General features: G+C 36.2%; 1 protein-coding gene across 1 annotated transcript in view; it reads left to right on the top strand.

The window, feature by feature from the left end:
* AK9 (adenylate kinase 9) overlaps nucleotides 1-17,794 on the top strand; it is a 177,972-nt gene that overhangs the window by 67,560 nt on the left and 92,618 nt on the right. The window contains exons 13-17 of the mRNA XM_028847018.2: nucleotides 2,506-2,650; nucleotides 5,600-5,695; nucleotides 5,784-5,897; nucleotides 10,621-10,704; nucleotides 12,207-12,355. Coding sequence (XP_028702851.1) covers nucleotides 2,506-2,650; nucleotides 5,600-5,695; nucleotides 5,784-5,897; nucleotides 10,621-10,704; nucleotides 12,207-12,355 — 588 coding nt within the window. The remainder of the gene's footprint in view (nucleotides 1-2,505; nucleotides 2,651-5,599; nucleotides 5,696-5,783; nucleotides 5,898-10,620; nucleotides 10,705-12,206; nucleotides 12,356-17,794) is intronic.

Here is a 17,794-nt window from a genome sequence, read left to right as displayed (position 1 = left end):
CAAATTTTGATGTGTACCTAGGATGGGAGAAGCACATTCTCATAGACTGCTAGTAAGAGTATAACCATTAGGCATAGCAATTGGAAATACATATGCAAACCTAAAGTCCATGCATATCCTTTGAACTGCCAATTCTGTTATATGGATTTTTCTAAAGAAACTATCAAAGATATGTAGATAATTGTGTTCATCATAGCCTAGTTTATGTGTCAAAAATGTGTATACCAAAATATAATCTATAATATGTGTATTATATATTGTCTACATTTTATACATATTATCATATATGTATATATTATATCTATAATACACATATTATATTATATACATATATATTTTATGCCTATAATACACATGTATACATATATAGCATACTATGCATAAATTATTAATATATAATATGCAATTTAATATTAATATATTATTAATGTATTACTATCCTGATATATAATATTAATATAATATTAATATAACACTATATTAATACATATTATATTGATATTAATATTATACATTATAATGTATAATATACTATAGTATACTATAGTATATAAAATATATATTACATATTATATACATAGCATACAATGTATATAGTATGGTGTGTATACTATATATAACTATAGTATATACATACACATATATAATATATAACACACATATAGATAATATATAATACACATATATTATCTATATTTTGGTATATACATTTTTGCTACTATAAACTAGGCTATGATGAACAAAATTATGAACATATCTTTGACAGTTTTTTAAGAAAAATCCATAAAACAGAATTGAGAGTTCAAAGGATATGCATGGATTTTAGGCTTGTATATGTATTTCCAATTGCTATGCCTAATGGTTATGCTCTTATCAGCAAGTATATAAATATATATGTATCTGTTTGTATATGTATACGTAGGAATAGTATATATAGTATATGGTATATATGTATATGTATGTACTATTATGTATATATAGTATACCATATATGTATTGATATTTTAGTTAAATTGTAACATATTCATCTGATGCAATAATATGCACATACTAAAAACTGATGATGTGGATGAAGATTTATTGTCATGGAATAAAGCAGTGTAAGCCTACCAAAAGAAAAGTAGAATGGGAATATAGAGATCTGTAAATATTAATTAAAGAGACATAGAATCCTATTTTTAAGACCCCAATATTCTGTATTAAATCTATTATCCACCTGACAACTTATATCCGGAACATAGAAATTATTCTAACACAATTTTAGACAAAAGCTGAGCATATGCTTAAAGAGAAGAAAATAAGTGAATAAGCATGTATAAAGAATTTCAAAAGTATTCATGGTGAGGGAACTGTAAATTTAATCTACAATGAGATACTTCTTCACACCCAGTGGAAAATTTAAAAGCTTCACAAAACCAAGTGTTGGTGAGGATGCAAGGAAACTAACTTTCATATATTTCTGGTAGGGATGTAAAATAGTTCAACTATTTTGGAAACAGTTTGATGGTTTATTATACAGTTATATACACACTTACCATATGGCCCAGGAATTTCACTCCTAGGTATTTACCCAAGAGAAGAGGAAACATATAACCACAAAAAGACTTCTGTACAAATGTTCATCACAGCTTTATTCATAATAACAAAAACCTAGAACACAACCCAAATGTCTATCAATAGATAAATGAATAAAAAACTGTAGTATATTCATACAATGAAATCCACTCAACAATAAAAAGCATACCCACAATAGCACTGATAAATCTCCAAAACATTCTGCTAAGGAGGGATAACCTGAAAAAGATCACATACTGTATGCTGCCATTTATATGAAATTCTAGAAAAGGCAACACTAATTTATAGTAAAAGAAAGCAGAAAGTAGTTGCCAGGGGCCACGAATGAAAGCTGGGGAAGGGGTGAGGCAGGAAAGGATTGACAACAAAGGAGCATAAGAGAATTTAGGGAGTCATGTAAAAGTTCGGGCTGGTCTCGAACTCCTTGCCTCAAGGGATCCTCCTGCCTCAACCTCCCAAAGTACTGGGATTACAAATGTTAGCCACTACACCCAGTAAATGTTCTATATCTTGATTGTGGTTTATATATATATATATATATATATTTGTTAAAACTCATCATACTATGTACTTAAGATGTATGCCTTTTATTGTATGTAAGTTATACATACAACATTGATTTAAAAAATATATATCTATGTTTTAACTTCTGTTAAGTCAAAATATATATGCATAATCTGAATATATATACTACATGATAAATACATATACAGATAAATATCCTACATGAAAAATATGGCTGAATTTCTATTAAAGCAAGTACTCAAAAATAGGTGAATTCTGAACATAACTCCAAATACATCTCAAGTAGTATTAATATTTTTGGAATAGAGAGAGAAATACAGGTAGATATAGAAAGATAGATGAACAATGTGTTTTATAGTCACAACAACTCCTGCTTATATTGATTTTCTCAAATATTCTTTGCAGGTAGTCGACTATGCCCAACTTATTCAGCCACGTTTTGATAAAGCCCGTGAAACATTAGTAGAAAATACCATAGCTGAGGCCACTGCAGCAGCAATTAAAGTTGTGAAAGAAAAGCTTCTCATGGAACTGCAAGCGAGAAAACAAGGTGAAACATCTTTTTAAAATGTGTGTTTTAAGTTTAGATAAAAATTAAGCCTGGCTACTTGAAAGCAAGGACTTTGTTTAGCTCATCTTGGCATTCTTGGCACTTTACACATGATAGACTCTTAACAAATGGTCAAAGGAATGAATATACATAAACCAATTCAAAAGCAGAGAAAAAAAAATTCAATTCTAGACCTCTAAGGAAATGAATCAGAAGGATTCAGTTAGGATGCTTGTAGAATTTTGTCAAGTTCTACAACAAATCCCAATGGGAGGATTGTGTTAATATTATATAATAATTTGGTAAGAATTCTCATATTTACTATTAAATCTTCTCATGCAAACATGAAATCTCCATTTTTTAGTCTATTTTTGTCTTTGTATAATATTTGGTATCTTTCTTCATGTATTGTCTACAGTTTTCTTAATAAGCTTATTGCCAGATATTTTGTCACTTTATTACTAGTGAATGGGATCTTTTTATAATATTTTCTAAGTAGTTATTAACAATATGTTGGAAAGCTATTTGATTTTCATATGTTTATTTATAACTTTCTACTTTATTAAACTTACTTTCTAGTTCTGATGGACTTTCAGTTGATTCTCTTGGGTTTTCCAGAGAGCTAATCATATAATTTGAAAAGAAGTATAGTTTAAACCCCTCTTTTTCCAATACTTATATTTATTTCCTTTCTTGACTAATTATGTAGATGAGCAATTCTGGAATGTCAAATAGTGGTTGTGATACTGAGCATCTTTAAAGGGGTTCTTGTCAATATTTCTCCTTCAGGTTATTAAGTATTTTTATCTGGAATAGATATTGAAAATTGCCAAATGCAGTCAAGTTCAGTGGCTCATACCTGTAATCCCAACTTCTGCGAAGCCAGAGTGGGAAGATCTCTTGAGGCCAAGAGTTCAAGATCAGCCTGGGCAACAAAGGGAGACATTATTTCTACCAAAAAAAAAAAAAAAATTAGTTGAGTGTGGTGGTCCATACCTGTAGACTCAGCTACTCAAGAGGCTAAGGTGGGAGGATCACTTGAGCCCAGGAGGTTGAGGCTGCAGTGAGCTATGATCACATCACCACACTCCAGCATGAGCAACAGAGAAAGAACCTGTCTCAAAAAAAAAAAAAAGAAAAAGAAAAAAGAATGAAAATTATCAAATGTAGTGCCAGCATCTTTCAAGATAATCATTAAGTTTTTAATCCTTTGACCTACTGATCAGTTATACTAATGTATTTTCCAACATTAAACAATTCTTGTATTTCTGAAATAAACCTTACTTCATCACAGTGATTTTTTTTTTTCTGTCAGAGACAGGGCTCTCAGTATGATTTCCAGGCTGGTCTCTAACTCCTGGCCTCAAGTGATCCTCCAGCCTTGGCCTCCCAAAGTGCCATGATTACAGGCATGAGCCACTGTGCCCATTTTCATTATTCTTATAACATACTTTGTTTTACTTTTGTTTGTTTATTTAGGACTTTTTCCCTACATTCTTAGATGTGACTGGTTTATAGTGGGCGTGGGGAGAGGTGTTCTCTATTTGTCAGAGTTTGCTATCAGTTGTTTTTTTTAACTTTTTATATAAATTAGGAAGCTTCTCAACATTTTCCGTGCTCGAAACTATTTAAATAGCAAGGAAATTACTTCTCCCTACATGGGCAAGGTTGAGTTTTTGCTAGATGAGGACACAGTATTTGCCTAATAAATCTGCCTCTCTTCTTTCCTGTTAACCTATAAACAAATAAAATAATGGTGCCCAAGAGATTATAAAAAACAACAAAAAGACCAGCACTGATATCGCATGCCATCCAAACAGTTATCTAGACAATCTAGAGTGAAGTTATATTTTTAGTATCAAAATTTTACCTTCAAAATGAAAATTGAAAATTGAAAAATTGAAAATATCTCAGACAACTTACAAACTGAGGCTGGAGAAATATTGGCTCAGACTACTAAAGTGGCTTGTTATTCAACCTACTTAAGGCTGGACAAAATGAATTTATTAATTCATTCAACAAATACTTGAGTACCTACTTTGTGTTAGACATTATTCTAGGCACCAGCAATACAGATGAGAACAAGACACATAAAGTCCCTGTCCTTGTGGTGCTCACATTTTAATAGAGGGCAGAAGGCAATAAAAAATAAAAATAAAATAAAATAAAAAAAGGCAAGGGAACAGATGGAAAAAATATATAACATGGTAATGGGGCAGACAGTGACTGGAGTAGGGATACTGAAGTGTTGAGATGCCCAGGAAGACATCTCCAAAGAGGGGACATTCGACTGAGATCTGGACCAGGGCGGGAAGTTAGCCGGCTCCTGGAGGAAGAACAGTGATCTGTAATGTTTCTTTCACATTAAATTCTAACATTAAATCATAGATTTTACAGCTTTCCACAAGTTACCTTCTCCCATTGGAATATAGCAATAGTTGCTATCTCTCATATGCTGCAAACTTAAAAGCCTTTTTATTTTCTTTTCCAAGTTCACTAATTATTCTAAATCTGACAATAGGAGTGACTCTACTTAAAATTTTAAAATTGGAATTTTTTGCTATTGAATTTTGCCTCAGTATATTTTTAAGAAAAATTTGTCAGTGGAGAATATTGAGGTTTTTTAACATAAAAATTACATGATTATACAGAGGATGGCAGCCAACACGGAACGGCCCTCCTGTGTGCCAGCATTTTCCAAGTTAAGTGTTTATGTTCATTACCTCATTTAATCCTCACAGCAGTGCTTTCAGTTTAAAGATCCTCATTTTGCCTAGAAATTGAGACAAAAAGATCAAGTGGTTTACCAAAGCCACACAGCCCTTACAGCTTGTAAGTCAGAACTGAAACTCAAGTGTATCTAACTTTGAAGCAGGGGCTTTTGGTCACTCCACCTGCCTCCCTATCCCCAACTACCTTTTGCTAACACCACCCATTGTTATATTTCAGCTGAAACAACTTTAAGAGAATTTCAAAGGCAATATGAAAAAATGGAGTTTGGAGTATTCCCAGTGGAGGCAACACACTCGTCAATTGATGAAGAAGGTAAAGAAACATATTGCTGATGTTATTGACCAAATCATTCCTAATATAAATGGATTAGCTGATAAAGTATATTACTCTTTCATTGCAGGGTACATTCAAGGCTCCCAGAGAGACAGAGGCAGCTCTTTAGTGGACACTGAAGAAGCCAAAACAAAGTCAGAAAATGTCCTCCATGATCAAGCTGCTAAAGTTGATAAAGATGGTAACAAAGTGAATTGCTAATCCCACGTTTGTGGATCTCATTTTCATTTGTTTCATTTTTGATTATGTTTATATTTATGCTAAAAATTACCCCCAAAATTGGAAACTTCAGGAGGAAAAAAGCTAAATTTTTCCTTGTGGATTTAACCTGAACAACTATAGGACAGAAGTGAATTTACTAGAATGAAGAAGAAAACATATAAATGGGGAGTCAGATACAATTAGAGCCCAAAGAAAAATGTTTGAATGTTTCCAATGTTATACAATCATTATCATATCATAAATTCTTTTTTATTTTTATTTTTTTATTATACTTTAAGTTCTAGGGTACATGTGCACAACATGCAGGTTTGTTACATATGTATACATGTGCCATGTTGGTGTGCTGCACCCATTAACTCGTCATTTACATTAGGTATATCTCCTAATGCTATCCCTCCCCAGACCCCACCCCACAACAGGCCCTGGTGTGTAATGTTCCACTTCCTGTGTCCAAGTGTTCTCATTGTTCAATTCCCACCTAAGAGTGAGAACATGCAGTGTTTGGTTTTTTTGTCCTTGCGATAGTTTGCTGAGAATGATGGTTTCCAGCTTCGTCCATGTCCCTACAAATGACATGAACTCATCCTTTTTTAATTGCTGCATAGTATTTCGTGGTGTATATGTGCCACATTTTCTTAATCCAGTCTATCATTGATGGACATTTGGATTGGTTCCTAGTCTTTGCTATTGTGAATAGTGCTGCAATAAACATACGTGTGCATGTGTCTTTATAGCAGCATGATTTATAATCGTTGGGATGCTCTGTCTCACCACTCCTATTCAACATAAATTCTTTTTTAAAAGCTCTCTACTTTAACGTATTAGAATCAGAGCATCTTAAGGCCACAATTTTAGCTGTGAAATTTTATCATTTACCCATTGTGCTATTTATCCTTATAAAATTTTTCTATTCATATTTGAACATAAAAGCATATAGCACTACATTATATAACATTATATAATAATTATATGTAATATAATATTACAGAATAGCTATAATGTAAACTGTTTTTACATTTTTTACTTATAATTTACCATTTAATTATATTACTTCATTGGGAAATATTTTAACCCTCATTATAAGTTACTGCACAATTTCTCTAGAATTCCTGGGGATTTCTAGGAATTACTAAATTAACAAATATGAAGCTATAGACAGAGTCAAATTGCTTTGCATAAAATTGTTCCAAATTATGTTTCCCCAGTAATATTCAAAATACATGTCATTGTTTCCTCAGTATTTTCTTTTTTTTTCACTGATAAAACCAATATACTTGTAACTTGCGTAACATTTCATACCTTTTTTTCAAGCACTGCACGATAATTAATTTGCATCAGGTTTTCCAAATTAGAAAAGCTTCACTTATAGAACTTCTTTCCAGTGGGAGTTTTCACATGACTTTTCAAGTAAATGTTAAAACTGAAAACATTCTTGCAGTTTCTAAACTATTAGAGTTTTAATCCTGTGTACGTTCTTGTATTTACAAGGTCCAGCTAGCTACAGTGTGCATTTTCATATGTCCTTGAGTGGGTGTGAGAGAAATGAAACATTCCCACATTCTGGACATTCATAGGGTTTTTCTCAGGAATGAGCTGATGTCTTCAAATGGAACTAACACAACTGAAGGCCTTACCACAAATTTAAATTCAAAAGGCTTTTCTCCATTCTGAGTCCTCCCAAATCTTCAAAAACGGGAAAATCTGAAGGCTTGACCACATTTCCTACATTCTTAAGGTTACTCTGCAGTGTGAGCTCTTTCATGTTTATGAGGGAATGGGAAAGAGTAAATGTTTTACCACATTTCTTACATTCAAGGGGCTTTATTTATTTATTTATTTATTTTGAGATGGAGTCTCACTCTGTCGCCAGGCTGGAGTGCAGTGGCACAATCTCAGCTCACTGCAAGCTCCGCCTCCTGGGTTCAAGTGATTCTCCTGCCTCAGCCTCCCGAGTAGCTGGCGTGAGCCACCACGCCTGGCATTATTTTATTTTTTGTAGAGACAGAGTTTCACCATGTTGCCCAGGTTGTTTCACATTGTTTTAATCCAGGCTGGTTATGAACTCCTGGGCTCAAGCAATACACACACCTTGGCCTCCCAAAGTGCTGGGATTATAGGCTGAGTCACTACACCCAGCCTCTATATCATGACTTCTTTCATGGCAAGTAAGGTGACTGGAACGAATGTTAGGCTTTACCGCATCTCTTACATTCATAAGGTTTTTCTCCAGTATGAATTTTTTCGTGGAGGTGAAGGGAACCCAGGCTACTGAAGGCTTGGTCACATTGTTTATACATTCGTAGAGTTTCTCTCCAGTATAAGTACTTCTATGGTTACAAAGGGAACTCAAACAACTAAAGGCTTTGCCACATTGTTTACATTCATAGGGTCTCTCTCCAGTATGAATGCTTCCATGGTAATGAAGGGAAGTGGAAGAGCTGAAGGCTTTATCTAGGGTTTTTCTCCAGTGTGAGTCCTTTCATGCATCTTAAAAAAACAAGAAAATCTGAATGTTTTCCCACATTCCTTACATTCGTAGGGTTTCTCTCCAGTGTGAGTTCATTCATGTATTAGACAAGAACCAGAAACAGTGAATGCTTTACCACATTGTTTACACTTATAGGATTTTTCTCCTGTGTGCGTTCTCTGATGTCTTTCAACTGAATTGAGAAAATAAAAAGCTTTCCCTCATATCGTACATTTATAACTGGATTTCCACTGTGCATTATCATGTGTCTTCTAACACCTGGAACAGAAACGGAGAGTTTCCCACACTGTTCGCATTTATATTGCTTCTCTCCATATGGTTTGTATCCTGAGTGAGCTAGGATGTGCCTATTAAGGAGGGAATGACATACAAAGACTTTTCCACAAATACTGCATTCCCATTGTTTTAATCCGGTAGAAATGTTCTCATTCAGATCAAGATTTGGAATTTGGCTGACAACTTGTCCATACTTGCTACCTTCTTTGCTTTCACACAGTCTCTGTACCATATGATTTCTACAGAAGCCAGGTTCCTAGAGGTTTCCTGCATCACTTCTCTGTAGAGATTCTTCTGAGAAGAATCTAGCAAAGCCCATTCCTCCTGGGTAAAGTTCACAGCCACATCCCCAAAAGCCATGGAGTCCATTCCTCGGCTTCCCGGGTGTCCTGGCGACAGCTAGGGATGTCCCAATACCCGCAGGTCACAGGGTGGCAGAGGCTGCTGCAGGGCCACCTGGGCCTCCCAGAGCCAAGAAGTAGCAGCAGAGACTAACAGGAAGAGCCTACTGTGGCGAAGGCGAGACAAAGCGCCTGCCAGCCAGATCCCGGAAACTTCCTCAGTATTTTCTGTTGTTTTAATTTTTGCTTCAGAAATTTATATTAATATTTGTTAACCATTTATATTTCTTCTTTTTTGAGGTGACTATTTTTGTCTTTTGCCCATTTTTCTAAATGGTTATATCAATTATATAGTCTCTGTATAAACTTTCTATATTAGTCTCTTATTTTTCATATATTTTACAAATTGAGTGGTTTGTCTTCTAAGTCAGCTTGCTGTTTTTGAAGTAAAGGTATTTTTCACATTTTTGCAGTCAAATCATTATTTTCTCTTTGTTGCTTTCTTCCTTCACTTTTAGGCTTGAACAGTCTTCCTCTCAATCAGACGTTTATATATATATATAAAATGTCTGAGAGGATAGATTGATTATTATTATATATAAATGTCTAAGTGAGAGAATTGATTATATCATATATAATTATATAAATTTTCAATTTATAATATATAATATATATGATATAAGTGTCTGAGAGACATTTTTATATATGAATAATTGAGAGGACATATATAAATAATAGCTTTACATATGTATATTTGTATAAATTTTATATAAATATATAGTTGTATAAGTTTATATATATAAACTTATATTGTGGTTTTTTATTCAGTTTTAAAGTGCATCTATAATTTATTTTGTTAAATAATATAGAGCTGATTTTTTTAGTTTCTCCTACTAATTCAGACAGATGTGCTTGCCTGCTGTTTATTTAAAGCCTAGTAAGAATTGAATGGGGCACTGTCAGAAACTCGTGTATGGCACTCCTCCTCCCTTAACACACAGTCTTCACAGAAGAAGGACCCCACCCCCTGTACATTAAATTTTTGACCGTCAGGTGGCAACTGACAGCCTCATCTTTGCTGCTGTGGAGTTCCCAACTCCAATCCACAAAGAAAGCCCCACCCCGAGACTGTCTGCTCCCTCTTTGGGGGAGGCAGTCCAGGTTAGAAGCAGGCAGCAGTACCTCTATCCACTGCTGGAAGGATGCCAATATTGCCAGTATCCATGAGTAAAAAGTCATTCTTCTGCCCCATGTCTCTGAAGTAAGCACAGCCTTGACCTCCAGGAGTCAAGAGGATGTTAGTTGCCTCAGGAAGGGCACTGTTGATTGTTTTTTTTCTGTTTAGATCCATTGGCATTATAATAAACTGAAATTACTCCTGGTTTTGTTAAAGGTTATTACCTTCATTATCTGCTGCTAGATATATTGACCCATTTAAATGTTATGGTTGTTATTTTAATTAAAAATTGGGAATGTGAGTCCTGGTTCCCTAGGCTTATATTACAATCTTCTTTGGGAGTCACCTGCTTTTTTTTTTTAATACCTTTCTTTAGGAATTCACAATGTTTTATTCACAGATGGAAAAGAATCTGGTGAAACATCCACATTTAAAAGGCATTCTCAAGATGCTGGTCAAGATGTAAAGTTGTATTCAGATACAGGTAAATTAATATTTGGATAATTTGATTCTTTTATATTGTGGTTCTAAAAAAAACACAAGTAGTTCCCTCAGAATTTAGAAGAAGAAATGTGTGATTTTTTTAAAAAATGAAAGCATGATTAACACCCAAGTACTCTATTTTAATGGTTACTCTATTATGAAAAGCTGGACATGCAAGAACATTGAAAAACTAATACATGATATGTTGTTTTGGTGAAAAAGAATATTGGGAAGACAGGCAGTCTATCTTTCTGCTCTGCCATCCCTGGCACACAGCTACTATAATAAGCCACAAGATGGCTGCTGGAGCTCCAGCCATGACATCAGTGTACCGAGCAGGAACACTGGAAAGGAAAAGGCAAAGGAAAGCAAAGGACAAAAACTGGCAGTTAGCTGAGTCAGCCAAGTGTGAGGAGCACATGTGCAGGCAAGTGCACACACACACACATACACACGTGCGCACACACAAACTCTGCTTGCCTCTTATTGGCTGTCCATGCTATAAGGGAAGTTGAGAGATGTAGTTTTTCAGCTGGGCACATTGCTAGCCTTGACAAAATGAGGGTTGCTGTATGAAGGAAGAGGCGAATGGATATTGGGTGGACAATTAGCGGCTTCTAGCACATTTCGCATCTTTGCCTGGCTGTTTCTGCTTCATTATGTACCCACTCCCATGGGCACAGTAAGATCATGGGTTCTTGACTTTTCTGCTCTGGCTTTCAGGAACTGTGAGTCTTTTGATCCCTGAGAATACTTTCAGACAGGGAGGGCAGCAGGCAACTGCTTTTGAAGGCCCTTTGGGATTTTTTGGGTTGGGATCAGTCTGGCTCCCACTAGAGACCCTGACAGATGGAACCCTGAGGCAGAGGCTCAGAAGCTTGACTGCAAATGCAGAATTCAAGGAGTCAGGTGAAACTGCCAAACTCCTATCTCATTAGAGTAGCAGATGAACAAAGCTTTACATCACGATGCAGCCTGAGAGCCAACGCAGCCAGGCAAGGACACACTTCAGCACCAAAGAGGACAAGAATCAAGTGTAACACTTGAAACACCAGCCTATGCCACCTTTTCTCCATCCCCTCCAACTTGCCTACCTCTTGTCCCCTTACTGTCCCTTGTAGTCTCGTACTAGTAACTGGAAGTATTCATCTTGTTTTTTGACTCATTCCCTAGATGCTTGTGTTTTCACTTGACTCCTGGAATCCTCTGGCCCCTACATTTCTTCCCTGGTTTTGACTCCTGCCAGACATGACTTTATTCCTGCCTCTCACTTTCATTCTGCTGCACTGGCTTTAAGTCACTTCTCTGAGAGTTTGTGGTGCTGTGATTCCTGACTTAACATTTCCTCTCCAGAGTCTTATTTCTCCCTCCTTCCAACATGTGCTGCAGTGACACAAAAATAATACTTTCTTGGGTCAGATATTATCAATCATGTTTTATTGCAAGTAGTATTGTCCACTAACATTATTAATGGCATTAATTTATCAGCTTATTTTACTTTAGCCCCAACAGAAGACTCGATAGAAGAGGTAACTGCAGATCATCCACAGGTTGTGTCCATGATTGAGGAGACTATAAAAATGTCACAGGATATGAACTTTGAACAGCCATATGAAAAATATGCTGAAATCTTACAGGAAGTCCTTGGAGAGGTAAAAAACCTAGCCGGGTAATTCTTATCTGTGACTTAACTATTACTGAGAAAATGTTAATCTAGTATGTGTATAATTATTTTAGAGTCTTATGGTGTTGAAATTTGTAGCCTTCAAATTCATGTACATTGTGTAGTCAGCATTGTTAAGTGCGAAGTACCCCAGTGAACAACTACTGATGCTCTTTGGTAAATTTTCAATTATAAACAAAATTATGTACTATAACTTTATGCTTTGAAATTAATTATTCATTAAATTTTATTGTCTTTGATTCAGTTCAGTTAAAAGATGATGCATATTGGTACTAGGTACCAAAGTTGTATGTTTCATCTATGAACTGATTAATTATAAGCCAAGACAGATTTTGCTCCATCCATGGTTAATTAGTTTCATCCAACCAACTTGAACATGCGTTCATAGGGGAGATGAGTGGACACACATGTGCTGTTCCAGTCTAAAGGGGAAAAAAATCCTCAAATGCTATCTATCAATGGCAGGTCAGAAGGCCCATTGTTTGTTTATAAAGAACAGGATATTCATGTGGGTCTGTTTTGTACAAAGATCTTAAGTAAACATTCAGAGCAAAATCAAAAGCAGAACTAATCTTTTCAGCCCTTGATGAACTTCTGTATATCTCTGTGATTTAGCTTAAAATTACTATGTGAAGAAAATATATATGATGTTAGAGTATTGAACCTTTTTGTAACACATTGGGTGGTTTCCTCAAGCCCCAGGCTCTACCAGCCTCTCTGACTCTCAGATTCCCATGGCTCCCTTTGAGCTTCCCACACAGACCTTTCAAAGTTTTCTGCATGTCTGTCTTCTGGTTGTTCTATCATCCATTTAGTCCTTCAGAAATATTATGAGTACCTACTATCTGCCCCATACTGTGTTAGATACCAGGAATCTGAAGATGAATTAAACACAGCCCTTTCCTTTAAGGAGCTATCCATCAGGTGGGGAAGACTGAACTGACATGTAAACCAATAGCTAAGTTATCATGTGCTAGAGGCAAATAGATGTGTATGAGGTGTAGGAATTCCATGAAGGTCAGAGCCATCATCTCTGTCTGGGAGGTAAGAGAAACCATCGCAGAGGAGATCTGCAAGTGAGGGACATGTTTGGGAGTGTGGAATTACCATATTTGCTCTTGAGTGAAATTTTTCTCCATTCTCTTCAGAGTTTATTCTGGAGGATATAAATCCACAAGGAGTCCTACACTTCTGATACAGGAATATTTATAGTATTAGATGGTAAACTGTAGCTCTGGGACCGTTTAAATCATATGAGATTTTAACTCCCAAGCTCATATCAGGTTGTCATTTCTCAAAAGACCAGAGACCTGTGGAGGAGACAGTTTTACTCATCATCAGTTCTATGATCTTTATGATTAGGAGAACTATTTTTCATAAGCAGCTAGAGATATGCTCCTTTGAGATGGGCCTGTACAAGTCATATGCCCATGTTGTTTTGGGGTTTTGGAGGTTTTGTTTTTATTTTTTAAATTGGATTGTCTCTTTTTTGATTCATGTTTTGTTTATGTATTCTGAGTATGATTCTTTGTTGGATATTTTGCAGTTATCTTTACAAATATCTTCTGTCTTGAATAATAGGAGTTAATTTTATTGAAATCAAATTTATTAATTTTTTCTTTCACAGTTAGTGCTTTTCATGTTCTGTTTCAGAAATATTTGCCTACCCAAAGTCAGGAAGATATTCTCCTAGGTTTTCTTCTGGAAACCTTGCTTTATCTTTCATATTTGGATCTACGGTCCATTTGAAACTAATTTTTGTGTATCAAAAACAATATTCAAATGGACAATATACATATAAAAAGGTACTTAACATCACTAATCATTTACCACAATGTGGTCAAGTTGTATTTTTTTTCAAGATGGATAACTAGTTGCTCTAGCACCGCTTATTGAAAAGACCATCCTTTCTCCACTATCATGTATCAAGTGGCCATATATATGTAGTCCCTTTATAGACTCTTTGTTCTATTCCATTAGTCTATTTGTCTGTGCAAGAGCCACATGTCTTTTTTTTTTTTTTTTTTTTTTTTTTTTTTTTTTTTTTTGAGACGGAGTCTCGCTGTGTCACCCAGGCTGGAGTGCAGTGGCACGATCTCGGCTCACTGCAAGCTCCGCCTCCCGGGTTTACGCCATTCTCCTGCCTCAGCCTCCGAGTAGCTGGGACTACAGGCGCCCGCCACCACGCCCGGCTAGTTTTTTGTATTTTTAGTAGAGACGGGGTTTCACCATGTTAGCCAGGATGGTCTCGATCTCCTGACTTCATGATCCACCCGCCTCGGCCTCCCAAAGTACTGGGATTACAGGCTTGAGCCACCGCGCCTGGCCAACATGTCTTAACTACTGTAGTTTTTTGGTTTGGTTTTTTTTTGTTGTTTTTTTTTTTTTTTTTTTGAGCCAGAGTCTCACTCGGTCACCCAGGCTGGAGTGCAGGGTGCGATCTCAGCTCACTGCAACCTCCATCTCATGGGTTCAAGCAATTCTCCTGCCTCAGTCTCCCGAGTACCTGGGACTGCAGGTGTATGCCACCATGCCTGGCTAATTTTTTGTATTTTTTTAGTAAAGACGGAATTTCACCATGTTGGCCAGTGTGATCTAGAACTCCTGACCTCAGGTGATCCACCTACCTTGGCCTCCCAAAGTGCTGGGATTACAGGCATGATCCACCGTGCCTGGCCCTGCTGTAGCTTTATAATAAATCATGACATCTGAGGGAGTGAATTCTTCAACACCCTGTTTCTCCTGTCATTGCATCCTTCTCTGTGTCATACCTTATGTTTTCTTCTGCTTACTTTAAGATTATCTTAGCTATTATAGGTCCTTTTTACTTCCACGTAAATTTTAGAATCAGCTACTCAATTTTCACACACACACACACACACACCCCTCTGCAGGCATTTTGATCAGGTTGCATTGTATCTATTAGGTAAATTTGGCTAAGACTGTCATCTTTACAATATTGAGTCTTATAATCCATTAATATAAAATATTTGTACAGCCATCCCTCAGTACCCTCAGTGGATATCCTCAGTGGATTATTTCCATGACCCTCACAGATACCAAAATCCATGAATGTTCAAGTTCCTTGTATAAAATGGCATGGTATTTGCATATAACCTATGCACATCCTTCCATATACTTTAAATCATCTTTAGATTACTTATAATGCCTAATACAATGTATATGGTATGTAAATAGTTGTTTACACTATATTGTTTAGGGAATAATGACAAGAAAAAGAAGTCTGCACATGTTTAGTACAGACATGACCATCCTTTTTTTTCCAAATATTTTATATCCGTGGTTGGTTGAATGCACAGATGCAGAGCCATGGATACAGAAGACTGACTATAATTAATTTAGGTCTTCTTTAATTTTTCCCAGCATTGTTCTGTAATTTTCAAGGTAAAGGTCTTCAACATCTCTCATTAGGTTTATTTTTAGGTATTTGGTGTATTTTGATGCTACTATAAATGATATTAGTGTTTTATTTTATTTTCTAATTGTTGCTGCAACCATTTTTTATACCATTTTAAAAATTGTGCCTCCCATTAAATTCTGTTTTTTTGTCTGAAGCTCACAGCCCATGTGTAGAATAAATATGACTGATGCGCTTGGACCTAATGTATGATTCAGTCCAGGGAAAGCAAATAGGTTATATTTTACTTACAAATGGATCAGTTAAGCATTTTTTAAAGAATTTCTTAGAATTATAGTTTAACAGTATTTTAAAGCCTTAAAAATGTAGAAATAATTATAGATATGGTTTCTACCAAAGGAAGCGAAGAGTCAGTCCCTTGCCATGGAGAATGCACAGAAATTATTTTGTTCATACCAAACCATTCGCACTTCTCCCTGTCCTCCCACCTTGACCAGCTACAGAGCACTCAAGGGAAGCAGAGGCAGAGGGACATGGGACCTTACTCTACAGCAGCTGTATTCTCTGCTTCTGCTGTTCTGAGCACTTTTGTTGAGTGAAGCTGTTACACTGACTATATGAAAGGTACTTGCCCAGTACCTAACAGAAAAACAGTAGCAACCTCTAGGGAGGTGGGCCTTTTGTGTCAAACGTGCCACTCTGTGTTTTCCAGTTGAAGCTCATGACTTGTTATCCAACTGCACATCTAACCACAGCCTGTTCTCTTATCTCTGCACCCTTCTGTGTCATTAACATGATTTGCTCTGCTTCTCTGTCTACATGGTTTCCCTCTAACATCTGTACCTATCTGTTGTTCATTTCTGTGTACTTGGCACCATGTACTTGGCACCTTTGTATCTGTGTACTTGGCACCGTCGTTATGTCTTTCTGTGCCTCCTATGTCTCTCTGGGTCATGTCCTATTTCCTCTGCTTCCCCCAGTCTCGGTCTCCTATCTATCTATCTATCTATCTATCTATCTATCTATCTATCTATCTATTCACAAGTGATAAAATATAAAGTAAACATAAAATAGTGTAGAGTAAGGGAATCCAGAAATAGTATGTTTAAATGCAGAAAAAGTAAATCTTTTAAGTTAAAATCACAAGAGGATAGAAGAATGAGTAATATGCAAAAATGTATACCATTTTTGTCAAAAGGAAGTGCCACTTTAATTTTATTTGATCAAACTCTCGAGAGCCCATTTCCATGGTTCTCTCTGGTGACAGCCAGACTGGACATAGACCACATGTAAAGGCTTCTCGGGGCCCTTTTCTCACCACTCCCCCAACAGGCATAGTCCCCAGCCTCAGAGCCTCCTCTCCCCTCTGCCTGGCCACATACTCTGGAATTCTTTAGAATATGAAATCATGGGGAAGGTTTTCACCTTCTCCCCACAGTTATCCCAACTAAGGAATCACCTCAATACATTCCCAAAATAAAGCTTTGTGGCCGATTCATCCAAAATTTGCATCCTCAGGTACCCAAGTCCTCATCCCTCAAACCTTTCCTCACCTTAGCTTTGAATGTTTCTGAACTTGAGCAACTTGGGCTACTTCAACAACAGTAGCACCTCTCCTTTCAAGCCACCTCTTTTCCTGAAGCCATGGGAGATGCCCATCATGTTTCATTTCTCTCTTACTCCAAAATTGTTCAGTATTTGAAATTTTTCCATTTGCGTCAGAATCATGTGGGATAAACTGAAATTAGAAAGACATCTAATGCATTCAGCTCTGCCACACAAACTTCTCCAAAAAAGGAGCTTGCAGGTCCTAGTTCCCTTCTCAGAGTGGGGATGAAAAAAACATAGCAAGAAAAAATTCAAATGAATATCTCAATAAATTATCTTGTCACATTAAGGATAGCAGAATACCTTATTAACATGACAAATGAGTTTGGCTTCAGACTGCAGACCATATAACCTTAAAGTCAGAAACAAGACAATGATATTCCTATGACACTCATTTTTTTTGGGAGATGGAGCCTTGCT

The sequence above is a fragment of the Macaca mulatta genome, chromosome 4 (genome assembly GCF_049350105.2).
Source record: "Macaca mulatta isolate MMU2019108-1 chromosome 4, T2T-MMU8v2.0, whole genome shotgun sequence".
In the NCBI taxonomy this organism is placed as follows: domain Eukaryota; kingdom Metazoa; phylum Chordata; class Mammalia; order Primates; family Cercopithecidae; genus Macaca; species Macaca mulatta.
The sequence above is the reverse complement of the archived record's forward strand: the minus strand, read 5'-3'. Positions and strand labels throughout refer to the sequence as shown.